Raw genomic sequence first — 22,834 nt, 5'->3', positions numbered from 1 at the left:
AGTCTATGTAAAAGGGCCAAATCACTGCTCTCACACATGCATATCCAGCATAGCTCTCTGCTTCAATGGCAGGGGGAATGAAGAAAAGTGGATCTATATACAGACAACAACCAACAAGGACTGAATTATTTGGTCTGGGTGGGCGTGGCTTGCTTATTGCGGCGGTTGCTACCCCTAACTAATTGGGCTAGATATTTCACTTAGATGCAGTTCCAACAACTGCTCTCTCATTAATGGTGGGGGTGGAAGGGAAATAGAACCAAAAGGTTACTAAGAGCCAAGAGTAACAGATAAGTATGAGAAAAAAAAAAAGTGCAAAACTTGCTGGACAGACTGGATGGACCGTTTGGTCTTCTTCTGCTGTCATTTCTATATGTTTCTATATGCAGTCTCAAGATTATATCAAAAAGAAGATATACGATTTAGAAGATATAAAATTTAAAATAAAATTTAGAGGGGGGTACACAAGCAAATAGTGAATACTTGTAAATAATTAGTGCATAAGAACATAAGAAAATGCCATACTGGGTCAGACCAAGGGTCCATCAAGCCCAGCATCCTGTTTCCAACAGTGGCCAATCCAAGCCATAAGAACCTGGCAAGTACCCAAAACTAAGTCTATTCCATGTAACCATTGCTAATGGCAGTGGCTATTCTCTAAGTGAACTTATCCAATCCTTTTTTAAACACAGCTATACTAACTGCACTAACCACATCCTCTGGCAACAAATTCCAGAGTTTAATTGTGCGTTGAGTGAAAAAGAACTTTCTCCGATTAGTTTTAAATGTGCCCCATGCTAACTTCATGGAGTGCCCCCTAGTCCTTCTATTATCCAAAAGAGTAAATAACCGATTCACATCTACCCGTTCTAGACCTCTCATGATTTTAAACATCTCTATCACATCAACCCCCCTGAGCCGTCTCAGTCATGCAACAAAGTAATCGCTCAGAGAATATAAAAAGAACCCAGAAGAGGGACTTTATACAGAAGGATTTTAGAATCAAGTGAAAGAGAAAGGAAGGGGTGGGGGCTATGAACCAGATTTCAAACAAACCTGTATTAATCGAAGTGAATGCAACCAGAGAAAAAAAAAACTGTTCATAGACCCGTGCTGGGACAAAATGGTGGCAGAGATCACAGAAGCTTCCCGAGAACGGAAAAGAGGGAGTGATTTCTACCGTAGATCACATCAAATGAAGAGAGCTGACAGAAAGGTGGGTGCAAGCTATTGTTAAAGAAAATTTTGTATTTACCTACTTGGAGTGCTTGAAAGGTGTGGAAGTAAAGCTGTCTCTGCAGTGAACTGAAAAAGCACTGATAGGGGGCTGAAGAGCCGCGTCAAACCCGCAGACGAAACAGGTAGAAATGCTTAGTGGTGAGCTGCCTAAAGAGCGAGGAATGAAGGAAACTGCGTTAACCAGCGGAAAAGTACTTTAAAGGATGGCTATCAGAGAAAAAGACAAAAGAATACCAGAGTGAAATGCCTGGAAGGCTTAAAGCCAGATACCGCCGTCCCAAGGCGGGAGCATCAGGTGAAGCAAACGTTTTAAGTTGAAGAATTCAGATTTGAAAAAGAGTTTAGCAACCGGATGTGCCTACAAAACAACAGAAAGGAAAAAGGAGGGTTAACTCTCAATCGTGCACCAGGGGTCATCGCAGCAGTGTAGATGTGAAATTGTGAATGAGCAGGGAGGAGAGAAACTATGCTTACATTACATTAGACATGGCAGCAGCATCGAGTGTTCAAATAAAGTGGCGCGGGGACTGCAGATGGAGGAATTTACAAGCAAATCGTGAAAGCCCACCAAAAAAAAGGGGGGGGGGGTGCCAATCTCAGTGACGTCAGAGATTATGACGTCAGCGAGGGACGTAAAGGCAGGGTATAAAAAAATAGAAAAGAACACAAGGCAGAAACCGGGAAATAAAGAAAGCCTTTATCGTTAAAGCATTTTCCAAAAAGACCTTTTTTATAAAAAGGTGTAAGAGACCATCCTAATGAAGGGCTGCTTGGAGAAAAAGGAGGATATAGGGCTCAATGTCTGCCAGGGAAAAAAAATTAACAGAAAACAGAGAAAACAGATGTATTTCCAATAAAAAAAAAAAATTACAAAAAGGCATCCCACGATTTTTTTGTTAAAACCAGTGAAGGATAAAGAGTGGAGCTCAAAAATCCAACGTTGCTCCCGTTGAGTCAGAAGAGCACATACCATGAGGGGATGGAGATGGTATCTCTAGTCTAGGGCAAAAAAACGTAAAATTTGTTATTTCTGATGCAAGAGCCATGTTCCAGAATGCAAACTTTCAATTTACAGGAGGTCCTGGGTTTTCTTTCAAATGTGGCAGAAACCTTCGTGATTTTTTGGTCTCCTCTTTTCTAACATCCCCAAGGGTTTCATCTTTTGGGTTTGGTTTGGGTTTTTTTTTTTTTGGGAGGGGGGCAGTTAATCCATGAATTTCATTTCATTTAATTTGCTTCTTTTGTTTTAAGAAAATTAATCAATCATTAAAAGAAAAAAAGAAAAAAAAAAAGAAAAAGGGGCTTCTCAAGTCTTCCATCCCCACCACCCATCCCTCCCACCTGGAAAAACGCAGGGGCCAGGATCCTCCCCAACCCACACTTACCTGGTCCAGGGGGGATCCGCTGGCAGGGTCTAGGCCCAAGCCCAGACCCAATCTCTGGAGTGGGCCTAGGTCCAGGCATTAGGACCCAGTGGCTAGGCCCAGGTCTGACATGGGGGCCTGGGCCTAGCCACTGCATTGGATCCCCAATGGATCAGGTACATGAGGTCTGGAAATTTCTCAACCCTGGCAAACTTTTTTGAGCCCAGGCATGGGCCGAGACCCTTCCCTTGTGCTCGGGCGTAGGCTGCAATCTGACACAGGGGCCAGGGCCTATGCTTAGATGAGGGCCTGGCCTTGGGCCTAGGCACTGAAGTTGTACTCAGGCATAGGCTGTGGCCCCTACCTTGGGTCTCGGCATGTTCCCTAAGGGGAGACCCCGGCTTTAGGTCTAGGCCCGATGGGTAACTTTTTTTTTGTTTCAAACAAATTAAATACATAGGATTTGTTTAATTCAAGAGGGTACCTTCAATTTGTTTCAGGGCCCCTGAAAAAATGAATTGGCCCTATTCGTTTAGTTTTCCCTAATTTATTTAAAACAAATGCACATCCCTAAGCAAGACACTTATTTATTTAAAACGTTTCTATGCCATGCTCTCTGATGCACCCTCCATCTTTCAGCCACTCTGCAGGATTGGATATAAGTGGTTCATGAGTCCAGGAACTCATTTGACCATAAAGTACGTAAAGATTCATCAAATACTAAGCGACTTTGGTCTCCAAAGGGACTTCAAAATCAAATCTTCCCAGTGATTTATCGAAGAAAGCACCTTTTCTAATTCAAACATTGGTTTTCTTTTTGGACAAAATGCAACGTTTTATACCAATTTTTGTAACACTGGTTTCATATGCTCTTCCCCCCTACCTTTCTCAATTTATTATTTTTACAAGATACCACTATTTCTTCCTGGTTGCGTTAGCCAGTGGCTCCGGGGGGATGTATTCTGATGACATGTTCTCTCTTTTTTATTTAATATTGCTTGTATTCTCAAATCCATTAAATGTCCGATGTGGATTATGGTAATACAATCATAATCATAAAAATACATAGGATCACAGTTCAGACATAAAAACTAAAAAAAATCTGTAATTCAACTATAGTAAATAAAACAGCCCAAAAAAAACCAAAACACAACCTAACAGATATGCTGATACTGAGTGGGCAGTAATTAATAGTGTCAAAAGCAGTGGATACAGTCAAGGAGGATAAAGATGGATTGGTAGCCCCTGGCCATGAATAGGTCACTATAAACCATGATAGTGAATTGGAGATATCAGAAACCTGATTGGAGTGGATCAAGAAATGGCTTGGGCATGCAAGAAAATCAAGGCAAGCCAGGAAAACAGCACATTCAAGAAGTTTGTATGTACACAGCAGGAAGGAGATTTGATATTTAGACGGGCAAGTGAAGGTTTGTTTGAGGAGAGGTGTAGCATCAGCATGTTTGAATATAGCAGGAATTGTTGTAGTGGAAAGTGATAGACTGAAGAGATATATATGATAGACAGAGGCGATAGAACCACGGAGTGCAGTGGGAATGGGGACCATTCCTACCAGAAATTCAGAACTGAAGTCTTTTGTTAGCGATTCATTAGCAGTCTGCGGCTGATTACACTTTGAAAGTAATATTAACCACCCTGTCTGTGCCTTTCTGAGCAGTGAGAACAGGCCATGCTGCTAGGCTCCAACGTGCTGTGAAATCCAGAAGAGAGCAAAAATATCACACACAAGAGCAAACCATTGTGTGTCAGAGCTGAATATCCCAGGAGCTGGCCTAAACCATTTACCTGCAGCAGAAAGTGGGGAATGGGCCCCCTGCACACCTGTGCTCGCTACACCGGCTCGTGGCTCCCAGTTTCCTTGTGCATTAAATGTGACATCCTGCATCTTTCACATTCAAGGCCCTGAACGACACCCAGAACCTGTGATCGAGCCAAAAGCAAAGTCTGACCACTCCTTTCCACAAGGCCCTTTGGGGGAAAAAAAAATAGGTCCAAGCCCCAAAGACTCCCTGGTTTTCTGTTGCCAGCTGAAAATGAGGCTCTTCAGCCAACAAAAGCATAAATCTAAAAGATCCCAACAACCAAGTAGAGAACTTTTTATATAATACCGCAACCCTTTGATTGAATTGTTATGTTACTGCAATAACCTGACCCCATTTCAAAAGCGTAAACTTAATGTGTTCCAAATTTGATTTATATTCCACTTGACCCCGGCTCACAGCAATTACATTAAGAACATTCATAGTATATAAAAAAGTAAATAAAAATTCCAAAGAACATAAATGGCACCAGACAAATAAAATCTAAAAAATGTGTAAAAAGAGATAACATAAAATCTAATAAAATCTATAGACAAAGAGTGACAACTTAAAACAGTAAATAAAACTTTAAAAACAAATAAAACAATCTCTCAAAATAAATGCAAATCAACCCTTCTAGGAAAAGCTATTGAATTTTCTTATTGCTCTCATCCAAAGGCTTCCTTAAAAAGAAATGCTTTTAAGGCTTTCATAAATTGCCTGATTTCTGTCAATGATCGATCAAGCTCTGGCAGTGTATTCCAGAATGATGAGCTGCCACCAAAAATGCATGTTCATGTGCATCCTTAAAGAGGTTGATTTTAAAAAGGAGCACGCGCGCGCACATGGACGCATGTGCCGGCAGGGAATCCCATTCTGCCCAGCCAAGAAAAGGTCTCTTGGCCACTACGGAATTCCATCCCACCTGGTGACAGAAGTGTAAGAGGCCTGCGGCAACTGGGGATCCCATCCCACCCGGCAGCCCAAGTGAGGGAAGGATCTGGAGCAGGCCCAGCGTAACCAGACATGCACACCATGCATTTGAACAGGGCAGCACACGGGTTGAAAACAGTTGAAGCTGCAGGACTTCTGGCAGAGCCCTACCCGCTGGCAGTCAATAATGAGGAGTCGGCTGTGTTCCCTCTTATGTGCGAGGGTGCCTGCACACAACTTTTTCTGCGAGTGCACAAAGTTTCCGCTACACTTTTACCCCCCCCCCCCCCCCCCCCCCCAGAGCAGGAAGGCCAGCAAGCCACGGTGGAGCTCATCTCACTATGGTCCGAAGTCTGCAAGGCCATGGTGGCGCTCATCCCACCACGGCCCAAAGTGAGGAGGAAGTCACATGTATGTGTGTCTGTATGAGAGCCTGTGTGTTCTGTGTGAGAACCTGTGAGCCGGATTAAGAATTATGCACGGGCGTAGATCTGGGTGTAATTTGCAGTTTTGACTGAAGCCAGCTTTTGTGTATGTGTGGAGGAAAGTAGTGGAACCAGCCTGTGAGTGTGTTTGTGGAAAAGAGGGAATGGAGCCAGTGTGTGTATGTGGAGGAGAGGAGTAGAGTCAGTATGTGTGTCTGACAGAAAGAGTGAGCCAATGTGTGTGTGTGCGCACCCCTGAGAGAAGGAGGAAATGTAGTTTTGTCCATGGCCTTGACAAAGTTCTTCATCAGGACCCAGCTTGACGTATAAGGCTAGTAACCTCATCTTCCCTTATTCAACAAGTGCTGGATGCTGAACACTCTTCTTCCCAGGCTCCATTGACTGTTGGAGCGGTCAGTCTCTCTTGATGTAGTGGGAATCTCTCGCACAACTATCCCATTCGCAGAGGAAGCTGCAGTACTTTGTGTACCCAGTCATAAATTTATTTATAGTCAGTCAAAGATGTATACTAGTTATTTCTGGTTTAAATTGGCAATCCACTCCCTTAACTCACTTATCCTCTACAGTTCCCAAGTCAAAGGTCATATAAACATAAAACATAGAAATATGGAAAAGGTCCAAAATGGTCCATCCAGCCTGCCCAGCAAGCTTATGGCAGTTTCTGCTGCACCATGCAGTTATCCCCAATCCTTATGATAACCCATAAAAATGTATTGCTAGTAACATTTTTACTGGATGATGAGCCTTTCTGAAATTTGAGACAGCGCTGCCTGACATGCTTTACTTATGGACTTGGCCACAGAAGCAGACCTGTGCATCAGTTCCCTAGACCGTAAAAGTCACAGCCCTCGTTGGTTGCTGTCTGAATCCAAATTCCCCTTTCTCCCTTGCCATTGAAGCAAAGAGCAATGATGGAGTTGCATCAATAGTATAAAGGCTTATTGATTAAGAGTAGTAACTGGCGCTGCACCAGCAAGTTACTCCAATGCACCCTTTCCTTCATTTCCATCCTTTAGCCTTTAGGGATCCACAGTGTTTATCCCATGCCCCTTTGAATTCTTTCACTGTTTTAGTCTTCACCACCTCCTCCGGAAGGGCATTCCAGGCATCAACCACCCTCTCCTTGAAGAAATATTTCCTGACGTTGGTTCTGAGTCGCCCTCCCTGGAGTTCCATTTCGTGACGCCTGGTTTTACTGATTTTTTTCCAAAGGAAAAGGTTTGACATTTGTGCATCATTAAAACCTTTCAGGTATCCAAAGGTCTGTATCGTATCTCCCCTGCAGCCACTTTTCATCAGTCTTCCAGAACTGACCCCACACTATTTTGGTCACCCTTCTCTGACTGCCTCCATCCCTTTTGAGATAAGGGTTCCACATCTGAACACAGTACTTGAAGTGAGGCTGACCCAGTAGCATATCTTGAAAACTAAAGCCAGTCAACAATTTTAAGCATCATTTTCATTCTCAGAGACCAGATTTAATGACTGCATTCATTTTGGAAGCATTCTGGCTGCAGACCACTGTCTGCCCTGGGTGCAGAACAAGCTGAAATCTCTCCAAATATTCAGTTACTTACAGGAAATTTGCAGACTGCAAGCAATAGTCATAAGAACATAAGAAATTGCCATGCTGGGTCAGACCAAGGGTCCATCAAGCCCAGCATCCTGTTTCCAACAGAGGCCAAACCAGGCCACAAGAACCTGGCAAGTACCCAAAAACTAAGTCTTTTTTTTTTTTTTTCCGTATCTACAAAAAAAAAAAAAAGACTTAGTTTTTTGGTACTTGCCAGGTTCTTGTGGCCTGGTTTGGCCTCTGTTGGAAACAGGATGCTGGGCTTGATGGACATATACAGCATAGTTCTCTGCTTCAACGGCAGGGGAGAAGAAAAAAGGGTTCACACTCACAAAGCGGGGAGTAGCTGGCTTGTTACGGCGGTTACTACCCCAAACCAAATGTGCCTGATACTTCACTTTCGATGCATTTCCAGCATAGCTCCCTGCTTCAACGGCAGGGGAGAAGAAAAACAACCAATAAGGGCTAATAACATAGTCTGGGTAAAACAAATAAGCATGGGTGTAGCTTGCTTATTGCGGCGGTTACTACCCCTACTACCCCTAACTAATCAAGCTAGATATTTCACTTGGATACAGCTCCATCACTGCTTTCTACATTCCCTAATTTCCCCCCCCCTAATTCCCCCCCTTCCCTAATTTCCCCCCCCCTTTTTTTTATACCCTCTGAAGTAACTTTTTCCCAGTTTTCTACCGCCTTCTTCAACCTTCGACGCCTCCGTAATTCTACGTAGTTAAATGACACCTATACAGTTCTCCTGTACATAGTCTCCCCCTACTCTTTTATATTCTCCCCATACCTCCTTCTAACTATGCTTTCCCCTTCCCCTCCTACCCCTTGCCTACCCTCCCCCTCCTCTCCCCCCCTTTCCCCCTCTCAATTCGGCTCCCATGGTTTCTTTTTTGTACTGTTTTATTTGTTCACTTTGTTATAATGTTTCATTGTTATATTATATTATATTGTTTTATTGTTTCACTGTATCTCCCACCTGAGTTCTTTGTAAACCGGCATGATGTGCTTCACGAATGTCGGTAAATAAAAGTTAATAAATAAATAAATAAATAATGGTGGGGGTGGAAGGGAAATAGAACCAAGAGCTAAGAGAAACAGATAAGTATGAGAGAAAAAAATGTGTGAAGCTTGCTGGGCAGACTGGATGGGCCGTTTGGTCTTCTTCTGCCGTCATTTCTATGTTTCTATAAGTCTATTCCATGTTACCATTGCTAATGGTCGTGGCTATTTTCTAAGTCAACTTGATTAATAGCCGTTAATGGACTTCTCCTCCAAGAACTTATCCAAACCTTTTTTGAACCCAGCTACACTAACCGCATCCTCTGGCAACAAATTCCAGAGCTTTATTGTGCGTTGAGTGAAAAAGAATTTTCTCCGATTAGTCTTAAATGTGCTACTTGCTAACTTCATGGAATGCCCCCTAGTCCTTCTATTATTCGAAAGTGTAAATAACCGAGTCACATCTATTCGTTCAAGAGTGGAAACATGGCTATTCAGGACTGGAGCACTTCTCATATGTTAAGCAGAGAGTGTGAGCCACCACATTGGCTCCCCATCTGCTTCAAGCTTCTCCTACTCACCTGCAAACATCTTCACCCTGCAGCTCTTTGCTACTTCTCCTGTCTCCCCCTACACCTCACCTTATGAACTCTGCTCATCAGGCAAGCTGCTCTTATCTTTTCCTCTATTGCCAACTCGCTGCACCATATGCCTGGAAGAGCCTCCCTCTCTCTGACCAATTTCTGACCCTCCCAAAAAATCTGCCATTTTGAGATGAATTTAAAATCTTAAACCCTGGATCTTCTTGATGATGGTCTTGCAAATTTACTGTAATATATTTCCTGAGACCTATTTGCTTTATCTGTCAGTTGTGATTAGACTGTAAGCTCTACAGAGAAAGATCTGTTTTTTGTGTATCTGTACGCATATGTCTAGTAGCACTTTAGAAATGATAATAGTGATGTGCCTCTGTACAGTAGTACCTGGGTGACAAAGGAAAGCATTCAAAAGCTCACTCTAAAACAAAATATTTCCTTGTCCTCAACACAGGGAAGAATAGAGCTTCCCCTGTCCCCTACCAAGACTGCAAAACCTTTTGGCTTATTATTAGAGGGGTATTCCTCTTAGTCTGTAGTGACAAAACCAACACGGTGTCTTTTTTCTTTGCGTGGTTTTGACTCATTATTATGTTAACAGCAACCCAGGACAACAGACTGAGCAGTCATATATAAAAGACAAAATGATCTAAACTTTGGAAAAAAACAGAGCTGTTAAGAGACCCACTGGAAGAGGCAGACTCTTGTCTAGTCCTGGGTTTTGGGTTTATCTTCCAAAGCATTGTGCTTTTTCTACTTCCTGCTTCCACTGTGAACTCAGTGCTGTCGGTACCAAAATGTAGCAGGATGGGCGGGTCAGATCAGGCTAAAATCTCCTCCTTGGCCTGGATTTCTTGGCATTGCTGAAAAACAGCTGTAAGTAAATATTTTCAGTAAAAGGGATGGACCCAAAAAGCAAATCGGAAGCCGATCCAGTTGGCTGTGATACAGTAAAGACAATGAGAATCGGACGATCAGAAGAAGCCCTTTATTTCAATGCCCGACTCTGGCCGAGTTTCGCTCATAGAGCTGCCTCAGGGGCAACTAAAATTGAACAAATAAATATAAAACCTTAAAACAACACAATTAAATAATTCAAAACAATAAGGACATAAAATACATGTATAGATGTACGTACTTAAATCATAAAATAAAATACATGTATAGGTGTTCAGATAAAAATTAAAATAACACAATTAAATAATTAGAAATATAAAATACATGTATTAATGTGTGAATACAAACAAAAAGTGCTTGATACATGTATAGCTATATAAACTCATGGAATCCAAACAGATTAAAATTGCATTTGGACATCAACATGGTGTAGACAGAAAACAAAGAATGAATGATTCAATAGAACTGGAGAGGCTGACTTTCTATGAATGTAATTCTTAATCAGAGGATATAGTGGAGTCAATGTAATCATAGTTAGTGCTTACTTCAATTAGCAGGACTTAAAATATGCCTGCAGGGCTGCTGTCACACTGTCACAATATCATTAGTGTCTAAATAGAAACAACAACATATAGATTTTAAACAAACCATTCATTTGTTATATAATTTTATCTTATACTAGCAATGTTTAAAAATAATAAATGAAGTTCTTACTATTAATTAAAAAAATCATTCAAAACTATTGAGAATTGCACAGCCAGTAGTCTATAGCACATTAACCATAAGTTATCATCATAATATTAATTGTATAAAATATATAACTAGGACAAACCTTTTGCCAATTTACTTTTAAAAAAACATACTTTTTAAAAAAACATACTTTTTAAAAAAATATAAAAAGGTCATTCCAAATTAAAGGACAGTTTGTGCTGTTGCTTCTCAGTAAAACAAAGCCATAGTATCTGTATCAAACGTAGGAAACACAGCCAAATACTTAACTGATTGCGCTTCAGAGAGATCACGTACCTGCAGAACACTCTGACATTCTTTCTGCTAGTGTCAAACAGAGACGCCGTCAAGCCCAGTACTTATAGTGATTCTCGCGAGATTTGCAAGGAATTCGCGCCAAAAAGAATTTCTTTCAGCTGTAAGCTGATATACTCTGGCAGTTCTCTCCAAGTGTTATCAGAGCAATGCTGATATACTCTGGCGGTTCTCTCTTAATGTTATCAAAGCAATTCACTCACCTCAATCAGAGAAGCAAACACTACTAAAACCACAACCTTTGTTTGTATAGCATATTTTAAGTCCTGCTAATTGAAGTAAGCACTAACTATGATTACATTGACTCCACTATATCCTCTGATTAAGAATTACATTCATAGAAAGTCAGCCTCTCCAGTTCTATTGAATCATTCATTCTTTGTTTTCTGTCTACACCATGTTGATGTCCAAATGCAATTTTAATCTGTTTGGATTCCATGAGTTTATATAGCTATACATGTATCAAGCACTTTTTGTTTGTATTCACACATTAATACATGTATTTTATATTTCTAATTATTTAATTGTGTTATTTTAATTTTTATCTGAACACCTATACATGTATTTTATTTTATGATTTAAGTACGTACATCTATACATGTATTTTATGTCCTTATTGTTTTGAATTATTTAATTGTGTTGTTTTAAGGTTTTATATTTATTTGTTCAATTTTAGTTGCCCCTGAGGCAGCTCTATGAGCGAAACTCGGCCAGAGTCGGGCATTGAAATAAAGGGCTTCTTCTGATCGTCCGATTCTCATTGTCTTTACTGTATCACAGTAAATATTTTCAGCCAGTAACATTTCTGTATGGCATTTTTTCCCCCCCAGAGGTGACTGGTTATTGGCTGTCCCAGGCCCCACCAGGTTGCCAAAAGTTCTCAGGCCTTGCAGAAATGAGCCATGCCCCATTTCCCGTGTGCCTTTGTGTTAGCAAGGAACGAAGCTGCAAAGCTGCAAAGCTTCATCAGAGCCTGGAATGTGCAGGGATGGTAAGAAGCAAGAACATTCAAGAATGACTGGGAAGCTGGGGGTGCCTTGAAGAAGAACTGATTGGTTGAAGCACAAGGAGTCCATTGTGTCTGGTGTGTTTTAGCTGGAGCTTAGTCCTGCTCTCACACTGTTTGAGAAAAAGGAAGAAGTGCAGGGTTATGTAATTAACGATTAGGTTGAAGGATGACCATTGAGTGCAACCTTCTGACTGCCTGATAGCTGTCTCTAGACAGTAATCCAAGGGAAAGTGAAAATAACTAAAATCCCACATAACTCATTCTACAGTTTAAAAAAATACCTTCCTGGCCCCATGCTCCCTGAACTTGTAATATTTTTGGGGGGTTTTAACCGTTACAACAACGTTTAAAAGGGCAATGACTTGGTTGAGAGAGAACGTGGAGACACAAGACTGCAGGTTACAAACCAATCCCGCTTTGTTTGAACTCTGCAAGTTACGAGGTCTTGCATGGCCTCGGTTTAACCATCACCTCCTCTAAACAGCGATCATGCAAAAAAAAAAAAAAAAAAAATGGAGAAGTGCACCTGGGGGAGAGGCTGCCCCCTTAAGGCAATTGTGAAAGTTACAAATTTTGATTATGGTAAATTAAAAAAAAAAAAAAAAAGTATTTTTTAAACTATCACTAGGAAGTCAGCATTAAAGTTTAATTGAATGCAATTTATATGCCACCTTTCCAGAAAACCTCAAGACAGAATCGGTAGCGACAAAATGTGCTCCCCAGGGATGAGGTTCATGTCAGTGGTGCCACAGATACCACGGACATTTCCTCTCTCTTATTATTAGGCAGGAACAAAATCTCTGATGTCTTCTCTCTAAGCTTCCATTATTTTCACACTAATGCCAGCAGCACAGAATAGACTGATTTTATAAAGCTGAAGAGCAGCTATTCATCAGAGTCCCATGCAGGTGTCACACTGATATATGCAAAGTACAGGCAGCTGAAGAACAGATCTTCAGCAAAAGTCCCTTGCAGATATGACACTGATCAATGTGAAGCACGAACACAGCACGGACAGATGAAGAGCAGATCTTCACCAGAGTCCAATGCAGGCATTACACTGATAAATGTGAAGCATGAACACAGCACGGACAGATGAAGAGCAGATCTGCGCCACAGTCTCCTGCAAGCTTCACACGAATACATGTGAAGCATGAACACAGCACAGACAACTGACTAGCAGATCTTCCTCACAGCATATCAGGGGGTGGGGGCAATTTTCACTGTCTGCACTGGGACAATGTCGGCAACTATCTTTTACCCATGCACTTTGTACCAAAATTCATAGAAAAAGTACGCAGGTACTTCCATGTTGAAACTTTGCACAGGTACAAAGTGTACTCAGATTGTTTTCACCTGTTTTGTTTTGGGGGTTTTTTTGTTACGTGCGGGTAGATTTTCTTCAGGAAAGTAACATGCAATCTTGAAAATAGGAACGGCGCGTGACGTTTTCTTATCTTCCCTAAAACCCTGCCCCAGGAACACCTCCTCCGAATGTGGTTAAGCCTGCCCGTGCGGCAGAAGCGTGCGCACACCCCGAGCTGCATCAAAGGAAGCCGACCCTTTGGACAGGCCTGATTCACGTGGGTAAAGGGCTTCATAAACCGTCCTCACTGAGCATAAGTGCAGCCCGAACAGCTGAAGAGTGGAAGTGGCAAGGCAGAGAGTCAGAATGAGACAGGCACACCTTTTATTCCAAAAATAAAGTGTGAAAATAAGAAATGTAATTAATAGGAAAAGCAAAAAAAGAAATTCAGAAATAAGATCAAAAGAGACAGCAAAAGAGCAAGAAATAGGAAAGGGGATATTTGGAAATCTCTATTACTGCTGTTTAAAAGTTTCCACTATAAAGTATAGTTGCTGTAAATCAAGATTAGAGTCTAGATTTTATTGCTTTGGTTTGCTGCTCAACTCAATAGGAGCGAACGAATTTGGGTTGGGTTTTTTTTGTGGTTTAGAAAGAGAAATAAATTTACTGCAACATCGATTATAAACTGGTGCAGATGCAGGGCTGCAAGCTCGACATACGGAAATGCTACTTATTAATCATCATCACTGGCTACTGGGATGTGAGCAGGAAACAGACGAGCTTAGTGATTTCTGCCTAAGAATCCGAACGCTGTCACGTGGAAGAAGCAGAAGCCAGTGTGGAGGTTGAAGTATACCACATCTTCTCACCCTGCCAGGAACCTGTATATAGTGACTGACAGCAGATAAGGACCAGTTGGCTCATCCAGCTTTCCTGGTTGTCTTCTTCTCTGGTTCTCTACAATTCTGGGTAGAAAAGCAAATAAATTCCCACTCTTAAGCCAATACCAGCTTCTGTCTCACCTCTCCCCCCATATCTTTTACACGACCGCTCAACCCTGCTCCTACCATTGCCCCACTGCCCTCTATGTGTGTTCCAAGCACGTTTAGCTTCTCTGATAGTGCTGGCAAGGCCATTCCAGACCCTGTTACCTTCCTCTTTGATTCTTACAAGACTTGTATTTAATCCAACACCCAGGCCCCTTCACAAGTCTTGCCACCAGGTTTTGTACATAATCCACACAGGCAGCAAAAGTGGAGAGGTGATGGTCCAAAACATCCCACCAGCCCCATGCTCGCTGATATCAGGGTTGTAACCATGGCCGCACCACTCGGATTACCCCAGCCATCTTGGAAGCCTGGCACAATCTGGAATCTCAGTATATTACTGCCCCTGTCACCTTGCCTTTCACCAGGGTCTAAAACATCCCAGAAAAAAGGGACTTCCAACATGACCTTCACCAAAAAAGGCGCCAAGTGGAAATGCCACCTCTAATGCAGCGTTTAGTCATGCTTGTGTGGTGGCAGTTCTGTAACTCCTTGCTCAGGAAGCTCATATAAAGCTTATCCTTTTTCTCATTCAGTGAAAAAAAGAGCCCAAATGATCCCAAAGAAGGAGAAACTCATCTGTCAGTTCTGAGCTAACTCACAGTTGGGGCTACTTTTCAGAAGGAAAACGATCTTTCACATGGTTACAGATTCAAATATGTTGCTCTTGGATGTGCAGGAAGGTGGTCATTAGAGCAGCAAGAATTCCACTTTTTGTTGGATTGGACAAAGTTTATAAGCTGGTTGAGGGCCAGGGTTGTTGCTTTCTTAAGAATGCCGCATTTTATGAAGAACGTTTGGAAACACATACATGAGAAGAAATGTGCTCAAGTCTAAACTGGAATTGTTGTTGGCAATGTATCACTTACTCACCGGACTTCGTCTTTACTAAGGGACTGCACTCTGATGCTAACCCACATAGACTCCAGAAGAATTCAGCGTGCAGTGCCCCAGTCTTTTGGAGATGAAAGAGATGACAGATGAATATGACAGGCACCAGGCCCAGAGGAGCAACTGCAGGTAGTATCTTCCCACGACAGAGTTCTGCACTAGGCACGGACCTGAAGGGGTGTCTTTGAAAGTAAGTTCTAGTCTTGGTTACTTTCTTTCTGCGGGGGGAGTTCTGAAGCTCCAAAAGCCTAAAACGTTCTGCAACATTTCTCAGCATGTAGGAAAGACATGGCTAGGAAGATTCTCAACCTCTCTCCATTATTCCTGTCTGCATACACCCAAGTGCGGTTCTGATTGAGCACACTTGTGTAATCAGAAGACTCCATATTGCCACCCACACTGGGTCGGGGAGAGCAAGATGGCGCTGTTGTAAGGAACACCCGTGTTACTGCATTCAAAGGAGCTCTTCAAGGATCTAAGATCCTCCTTTAGATGTATTTATTTAGAACATTTAGATTCTGCACTCTCAGAAAAGCAGTCTGATGCGGAGTACATAATAAAGTAATCATACGATTTATGATACATAAAGACATAGAACAATCATCAAATAACAAAAACATTCTCTGCAAGGTGCATTTAGAGGACAAAATTGGTGGCCAACACTAGTGTCAATTAACTCTGGAAAGCCTCTTGAAAAAGTAGTACTTTAAGCCCGTTCCGAAATCTCTTTAAATCTGTCTCTTTCTTCAAACACCTGGAAGGCTATTCCAGAGCATTGAGCCAAGGGCAGGAAAAGCCCTTTTCAGAGTACTGGACAATCGACATGATTTTACAGGGGGTATTACTAACATATCTTGTTCCAAAGAATGTAATGATCTTCCTGGACAAGTAAATCATGTAGATATTTGGGACTAACATCTTGATGAGTTTTAAAGCCCATCCTAAAGGGTAGATTTTTAAAAAATACATGTGCGCCTCCATGCGAGCCTCCATGCGCGCGCGGTACCCGGTGAGCGCACATGGACGCACAATTTTATAACATGCATGTGCTGGTGCGCGCATGTTATAAAATCTGGGCCAGCACGCAGGAGGAGAGATTTGCCCAGATTACGCGCAGCGACGAGATTGGGCCTCCCCTGTTCCCTCCTACCTACCCTCCCTCCCTCTTCCCCGACCCTTTTGAATTTCCTTTCTTCAAGATTGGTTTCACTCTAGTAACCTTAAGTTTATCCGGTAAAATATTGGTGCACAATGATGTATTAATGACTCATTCCAGTGATCAGCAAAGATGGTGAAAACAGAAGAGAGATACAAAGAAAAAAGCACTCCAGCGTGACAATACACAAGAAGAGCAAAGCGAGCACAGAAAAACACCTGGCAGGTTCTGCATGGTGAGATGAAACAGCTGGATCACAGTATGAACTACAAGGGCAGAATAGTCAACCTCAGTTGCACTGCCATAGGTGATGACCTAGTAGAACACTGACAACATCTACTAAAATGTTAAAGATTATAATAACAGCAAAACTCTATCTTAAGGATTGGGAAAAAAAGGAATCTAGGCTTGTATGATCTTCTGCTTAAAGGGATCCTGGAAATCGTGACACAACTGGCTAGTTTCTATGTGCATGTGATAGGACAAAGTGTAAAAGATGTGAGCAGAGAGGGGAAGAGTTGCTGTCATAGGTGCTAATTATGTGGATGCTTGAGCACCCCTGTTTCTGAAAAAACTCCTTCACACTGTCCAGGGAGGGGTCATTTGTGTTGAATTTAGCACCCCTAATCATTTTGAAAAGCTGGCGCTTATGGATATGGTGCATTCTTGGATGGCACAAATATATAAAACAATCCACTGCATAATACAAAAAAACCCCCATTCCCATATGTTAATATCAAAAGGTCCTCATGGATTTCTTATCTCTTACACATATCTCCCAATATGGAGGATCTTGCCTTTATATTCTTTGCAGTCTGACATAATCTTGCATATTCATCAATTTGGTGTCTATAGGGTCGCCTCTAATCAGATATGCATACATGAAAATGAATTTGACTTGGGCCTCAGGTCAGGGTTCCCTAGCTCGGGAATGCTCAAACCGGTCCTCGGGCTCCCCGCCCCCCGCCAGTCAGGTTTTCAGGATGTCCCTAATGAATATGCATGAAAAATATTTGCATAAATAGGAGGTAGTGCATGCAAATAAATCTCAGGCATATTCATTAGAGATATCCTGAAAACCAGACTGGTTGGGGGGGAGCCGATTTGAGCACCCCTGACCTAGCTGATAATAAGCCATGGTCTTAGATAACATGTTCTAATATCAGACTAGGAGTTTCCTTATGCACAGTTCTTTACAACATCAAGAAAAGGTTGACTTGCATTATTACTGATGTTTCAGAGTCAATGCTGGAAGGTAGAAAAGAACCACAAATCACTTTTCAGCGACTTTGCTGGATGGAGGAGAATCAGCACAGTCTGCTATGAATAAAGCCTGTTTAAGCCTCAGAGTTCTTCATAAGACTGGGTCAATGAATGTGCTGTATCTCTCTTTCTGAAAGGAGAGAATCAGAGGCGAAAAAAATAATCTTAAGGAAGCAATAGACCTTCTGAGAGCTACCAAGACTTTTTTTTTTTTTTTTTGCAAATTGCTTTTCGTTACAGAATGAATAATTTCAAGAAAAAACACTTATAAATCATTTGGCCCAAGAAGAGAACTGAACGCAGTACCTTGATAAGAAATTCTCCAGCGAGCGAGTCTTATCTTCCTTCTTGCAAGAGATCCCCTCCCTCTTCTGTTTTTCCATTTCTTTGATTCGCGACTGGAACGTGTCAACTAAGTCAAACACGGACTTCATCGCAATTGGCACCTCGTAATATTGCTGTTTGAAAAAGAAAGAGACAACATAACCAGACCAAGGTCTTAGCAGCCGTGCAAAGAGACAGAGCAGCAGCTTCATCAAAATCCAGATAAACCAGGGGACTTCTATTTCTCGATTCAGGTTTGCAGCTAACATTCATGAAGCAGGCAGTAAGGCTGGTCAGACCGGACTTGTTGGGCTGATTTTAGCTTATTGCTCCGGTCCCCTCCGTTCAGACTTTGTGGTTGAATGGACTTGAAGAACTGTTGGTGCCATTAATTAAGCCAGCCTTTTCCAGTGCCTAAATGGTTCATCCCCTGGTCTGGCAGCACCCAGTGAATGAGAGGAACCCTGAGCTTTGAACACGAAGATCCCAAGCCTCCTACCCACTGCTTACTGCATCAAGCCACTATCTCCCTGACCTCAGATTTCAATTGTAAGCTCTGTGATGTATGAAAACTATAAGAACAAAAATTAAAAAAAACAAAAAACAAACTCAGAGGAATAAAAATACTGCTTGGCAACAAGAAAATCCAATAAACAAAAACAGGTGGCCCATGGTGTTTAAGAAAACTGGAAAAAAATATTCATAAAACTAGGGAAAATGTACCACAAACTAGAAGTCAGCCAGTGCACCGAAGGGTGAAAAATGACACTTTTTGGGCTAGTGGGCTTATTAACAGGATGTGCGTGCTATAGAAACTATTTTTAGCATGCCTGCTAAGAAATGTAGTGTCTCGCGTGTTAAGTGATGTTTTTAGCATGCATATTAACATTATTAGCACATCGGCACCTAAGTCTCTCTGTGCATTAGTTTACGGTGCATGCCGTATGCTTTGCACAGCCGCCTCTATGTACTACAGTGCAGCCTGTGACAACGCTAAAATGTCAATAGGTACCCATGGGCAACACATCTGCGGCTTTAGAGCAACTAGCACTGTCTACCTTGGCATACCCTTGCCCTTCTTTTCCAGCCCCAACACGATATGATTCCTTGGATGTGCTTCCTTCTATCCTGTGCTTCTTCTCTCTTTATTATGTCTCTGTATCTGCCCCTTTTCCCCCAGGACAATTCCCGTGATTATGGGAGCAGATTCAAATGGTGCAGCTCATACGCCACTGCAAACCTTGCCTTTATTTGCCAGGAGAGGCTTAACTGGTCAGTCTGAGACGCACTTAATGGTCATTCTTATAGTTTGAATACTGTTGTAAGCTGCTCTGTGTCTTCTAGAGAAGAGTAGGAAAGAAACAAAATGAAAGCAGGCCCTATAAAGACTTTAGATATCTTAAACGAGAATCCCCTACCTTGATTTTCATGTCGAAATCTGTCAGCACCATAAAGAAGTCATTGTACGTCATCCCATACTCTTTCCTTAATTCGCTGATAAGGTCCTGGTCCAAGAGGTCCTCATCCCCAATGACTTTCATTGGCTTTTCATTGTCTGAAAGGAAATGCAAAGATGTCTGAGGGCGGCCGACGAATCGTCAGGGAGGCTGGAAGAGGTGCAGGCGCAATTGAACTGTAATTAGCTTGACTCGTGGTGGGGATAGACTTGTGTTGCACTGTTCAGCTGTGTGTTGTGACGGGCTGGTGTCGCGCTGTGCAGTTGCGCTGCATTTTAAGCAGCTCACTGGCAATGCAGGTCTAAACGAGGCGGCTCCTCTGACTTCCGGTGAACTGCAAGGGAGCTGCTCACAGAAATTCAGAAATAGCGACCCAGTGGGAGAATTCTTAACTGGCACCTGGTGAAATATTGAGCAGGAGGTGGCCAACAGTCCATCGTTTTCAAGGAAAACGCTCACCAACTTAACAGTGCAAACATGGGGGAGTTCTGAAAGGCAGGAGAACTATACCATACACCAAAAGGATTTTTCCGTGTTCAACCCTGAATGCACGATCCAGCTAACATGGACTGGGCCTTTTTGTTCACCAGGGATGCCAGCGACGGCATACAGTCCCATCTCGCTTTAGTGGTTACTGGTTGGAGCAGCGGCATTGAGAAGCAAGGAAGCCAAGGTTCGAATCCCGCTGCTGGCTCCTCGTGACCGTGGGCAAGTCACTCCAGCCTCCATTGTCTCAGGCACAACCTTAGACTGCGAGCCTTCCGGGGATAGGGAAATACCTACAGGATCTGAATGCAATCCGCTTTGACGGGGCCGACCAGTCACGAAAGGTGGAATAGAAATAGAAAAAGAAAAGCTAGAAGCCCACTGAAATAGCAGGGTTCTGCTTTACATTCTCACTCTTGGGCTGCTTCATTTCAGCTGCAGATGTGCTTGGGACATGCACGAAAGCAAGAGGTAATGCCAAATAAATAGGTAACTGAGCACTGCATAAAAAGCTGAATTCAATTGGACTGCAGTCCGCAGTCCCCAGGATTACAGCCCGAGTGGTTATCTGGCAGTTCTGTCTGACAGCAGAACTCTCTAAGGCAGCTTCTAAAAAGCTGGAGGATTTTGTAATTTTGTGGGAGTAGTCAAAGTATGCATCCAGAGGGAGTCGGGTGCTCCCCGCAATGATTTGATTTTGTGCTGGGGGGGAGGGGTCCTGCAATATTGTCACTGCTCTTGAGAGAGTTCCTAAAGAGTTAAGAGACTGGGAGGAATTTCCCTCCAGTAACCATAGGATCCCAGAGGCTCGAGCGGCTTCTGCTTCCACGTACACGTGGAATACCCCAGTACTGTAAAGATGACAAAGATCCTCACCTGGTGCATTGAAGGTTAAACATTACAAAAGGCACCCTGCCAGGAACAGGTACCGTACATAGATTTCTAGACCAGACTTATGATATAATCTTTGCTGGCTAACTCTTAAAGTCATCCTTACTACCCTCAGATGTCAGCAAGAGCTGATCAAAAGGTCAGGTCTCTGCGTTATTTTGTGTTACTTGCTGAATCCCAAATAAGATTTATAAAGTCAATATTTGTCCGTACATGCCCAGCAAATTCATTGATTAAAAATAAGGAAAAATCCCATTATTCCCCATCTTCTTCAGGTTTAAAGAGGCTCTCATTCTGCTTTATCACAATAGTTTTTAAGTAAGAATCAATGCCAGGAAATGCAGAGTAATGCTTTCAGGATGCAATAAACCAAACAATAAATATAAAACGATGTATGTAAAGGTGGGCCAGAGACTGATGTGCATGGACTGGGAGAGAGACCTTGGGGTGATAAGTGTCTGATGATCTGAAGGTAGCGAAGCAATCTGACAGAGCCGTGGCTAAAGCCAGAGGGATCCTGGGCTGCACAGAGAGAGGAATAACCAGCAGCAAAATGGAGTTGGTGATGCCCCTTGTACAGGTCCTTGGCGAGGCCTCACCTGGAGAACTGTGTTCAGTTCTGGAGACCGTTATCTCAAAATGGATGCAAGTGGTCCAGGGGAAGGTGATCAAAATGGCGTGGGGTCTGCACCGAAAGACTTAAGAGATGAGACTGGAAGAGACCTGGTACAAATGTTTTTAATACTTTAACAATATAAATGATGAATCACACCTTGAAATTCCAAGAGGGTAGACTCAGGAACGACGGCAGGAATTACTTCATAGTGAGGGTGGTGGATGCATGGACTGCCTCCCAGAAGAGGTGGTGAGGACAAGAACAGTAATGGTCTTCAAAAAGGTGTAGGATAACACAAGAGGATCCCTAATGGCTAGAGGATACAAATGAAGACAAGGGATGACCTATTGCTAAGTTTAGCCATAACTTTTCTGGATGGGGGTAACCTGCATGGAGCGGCAGCTACCACGCAAGCAACTTGCTGATCAGATTGGATGGACCATTTGGGTCTTTATCTGTCATCATTTACTATGTTACTATATTCGAATCACATACTAAAGGAGGAAAAAGCGCACCAGGGGGGCAGAGACTGAAGCATGACACCATAATGGTAGGTAAGACTGGTTTCTGTCAAAATGTGTCTTTGCCAATAAAGGGCATAGCTGTAAACATAAGACTTTTGAATAAGGGTGAGGCTGCTCTGTGACCTCCACCTTATACCTGCTGAATTCGCAGGACAAATCACAAACATCTGTGCGGCGACACAGTCAGTCGCCGCACAGAAAACCAAAACAGAGAGACCATGGTGTATGCGCTATGTGGGTGTTGCACCCAGAAAAGGAGCCGACCTCATTAGATGTTAACTATCCTACTGTCTTAATTCCTTTTTGGGATTTTTGCCTTCCTTTCCAAAAGATACTCAAGGCAGCTGAATTAGAATTCCTGCATAGTAAGTCCCAGCCTCATAGAGCTTATAATCTAAGTGGCTACCTGAGGTAACAGGCGATAAGGTTACAAGAAGTATCTGTGGGGGGGGAAGTAAGCTTTGTACCCTGGTTTTCCTAGATCAAGCCGCTCCTTCTCTATTTTAAATAAATAAATGAATGGCATCAGTTATGGAAAAAAAACAACATGCCCTCGGTTTTGGTCGGTGTTCAGTCTTTATCCAGCAGCAACTGAGAATGCTTAGGAAGGAGCAAACTCAGATCTTTTGGATCCTGTGACATCTCTAGAACTTTTTCAAAGGTTTGAGGTGATTTAGCAAACGTTTTGGGTTTTACAGAACAACTTTTGAACTTTGAAAACCCCGGAGATGTTATGCAGATGAATGGAACCTGCTCTGTGCCAAATAGAAAGTCTGTGAATGAAACGAACCATGAATCTATGTCCTTTACACACACGACTGGAAATCCATCCCGTCTCTCAATTTGGTTTAACTTTAATTATAACAAATATTTTTGCCTGCACTATCCTCCATATTAGGCAGGATACAGACATACGCATATGACACAAACATTTATCTT

At 42.5% G+C, this 22,834-nt stretch overlaps 1 protein-coding gene across 1 annotated transcript in view; it reads right to left on the bottom strand.

Moving 5' to 3' along the window:
- CCDC80 (coiled-coil domain containing 80) overlaps nt 1-22,834 on the bottom strand; it is a 54,548-nt gene that overhangs the window by 24,288 nt on the left and 7,426 nt on the right. Inside the window, exons 3-4 of the mRNA XM_029603421.1 lie at nt 19,340-19,476; nt 17,904-18,055 (exon numbers count right to left, since the gene is read on the bottom strand). Coding sequence (XP_029459281.1) covers nt 17,904-18,055; nt 19,340-19,476 — 289 coding nt within the window. The remainder of the gene's footprint in view (nt 1-17,903; nt 18,056-19,339; nt 19,477-22,834) is intronic.

The sequence above is a fragment of the Rhinatrema bivittatum genome, chromosome 5, assembly GCF_901001135.1.
Source record: "Rhinatrema bivittatum chromosome 5, aRhiBiv1.1, whole genome shotgun sequence".
Lineage (NCBI taxonomy): Eukaryota > Metazoa > Chordata > Amphibia > Gymnophiona > Rhinatrematidae > Rhinatrema > Rhinatrema bivittatum.
Note: the sequence above shows the minus strand (reverse complement) of the source record. Positions and strands in the feature narration are given on the sequence as shown.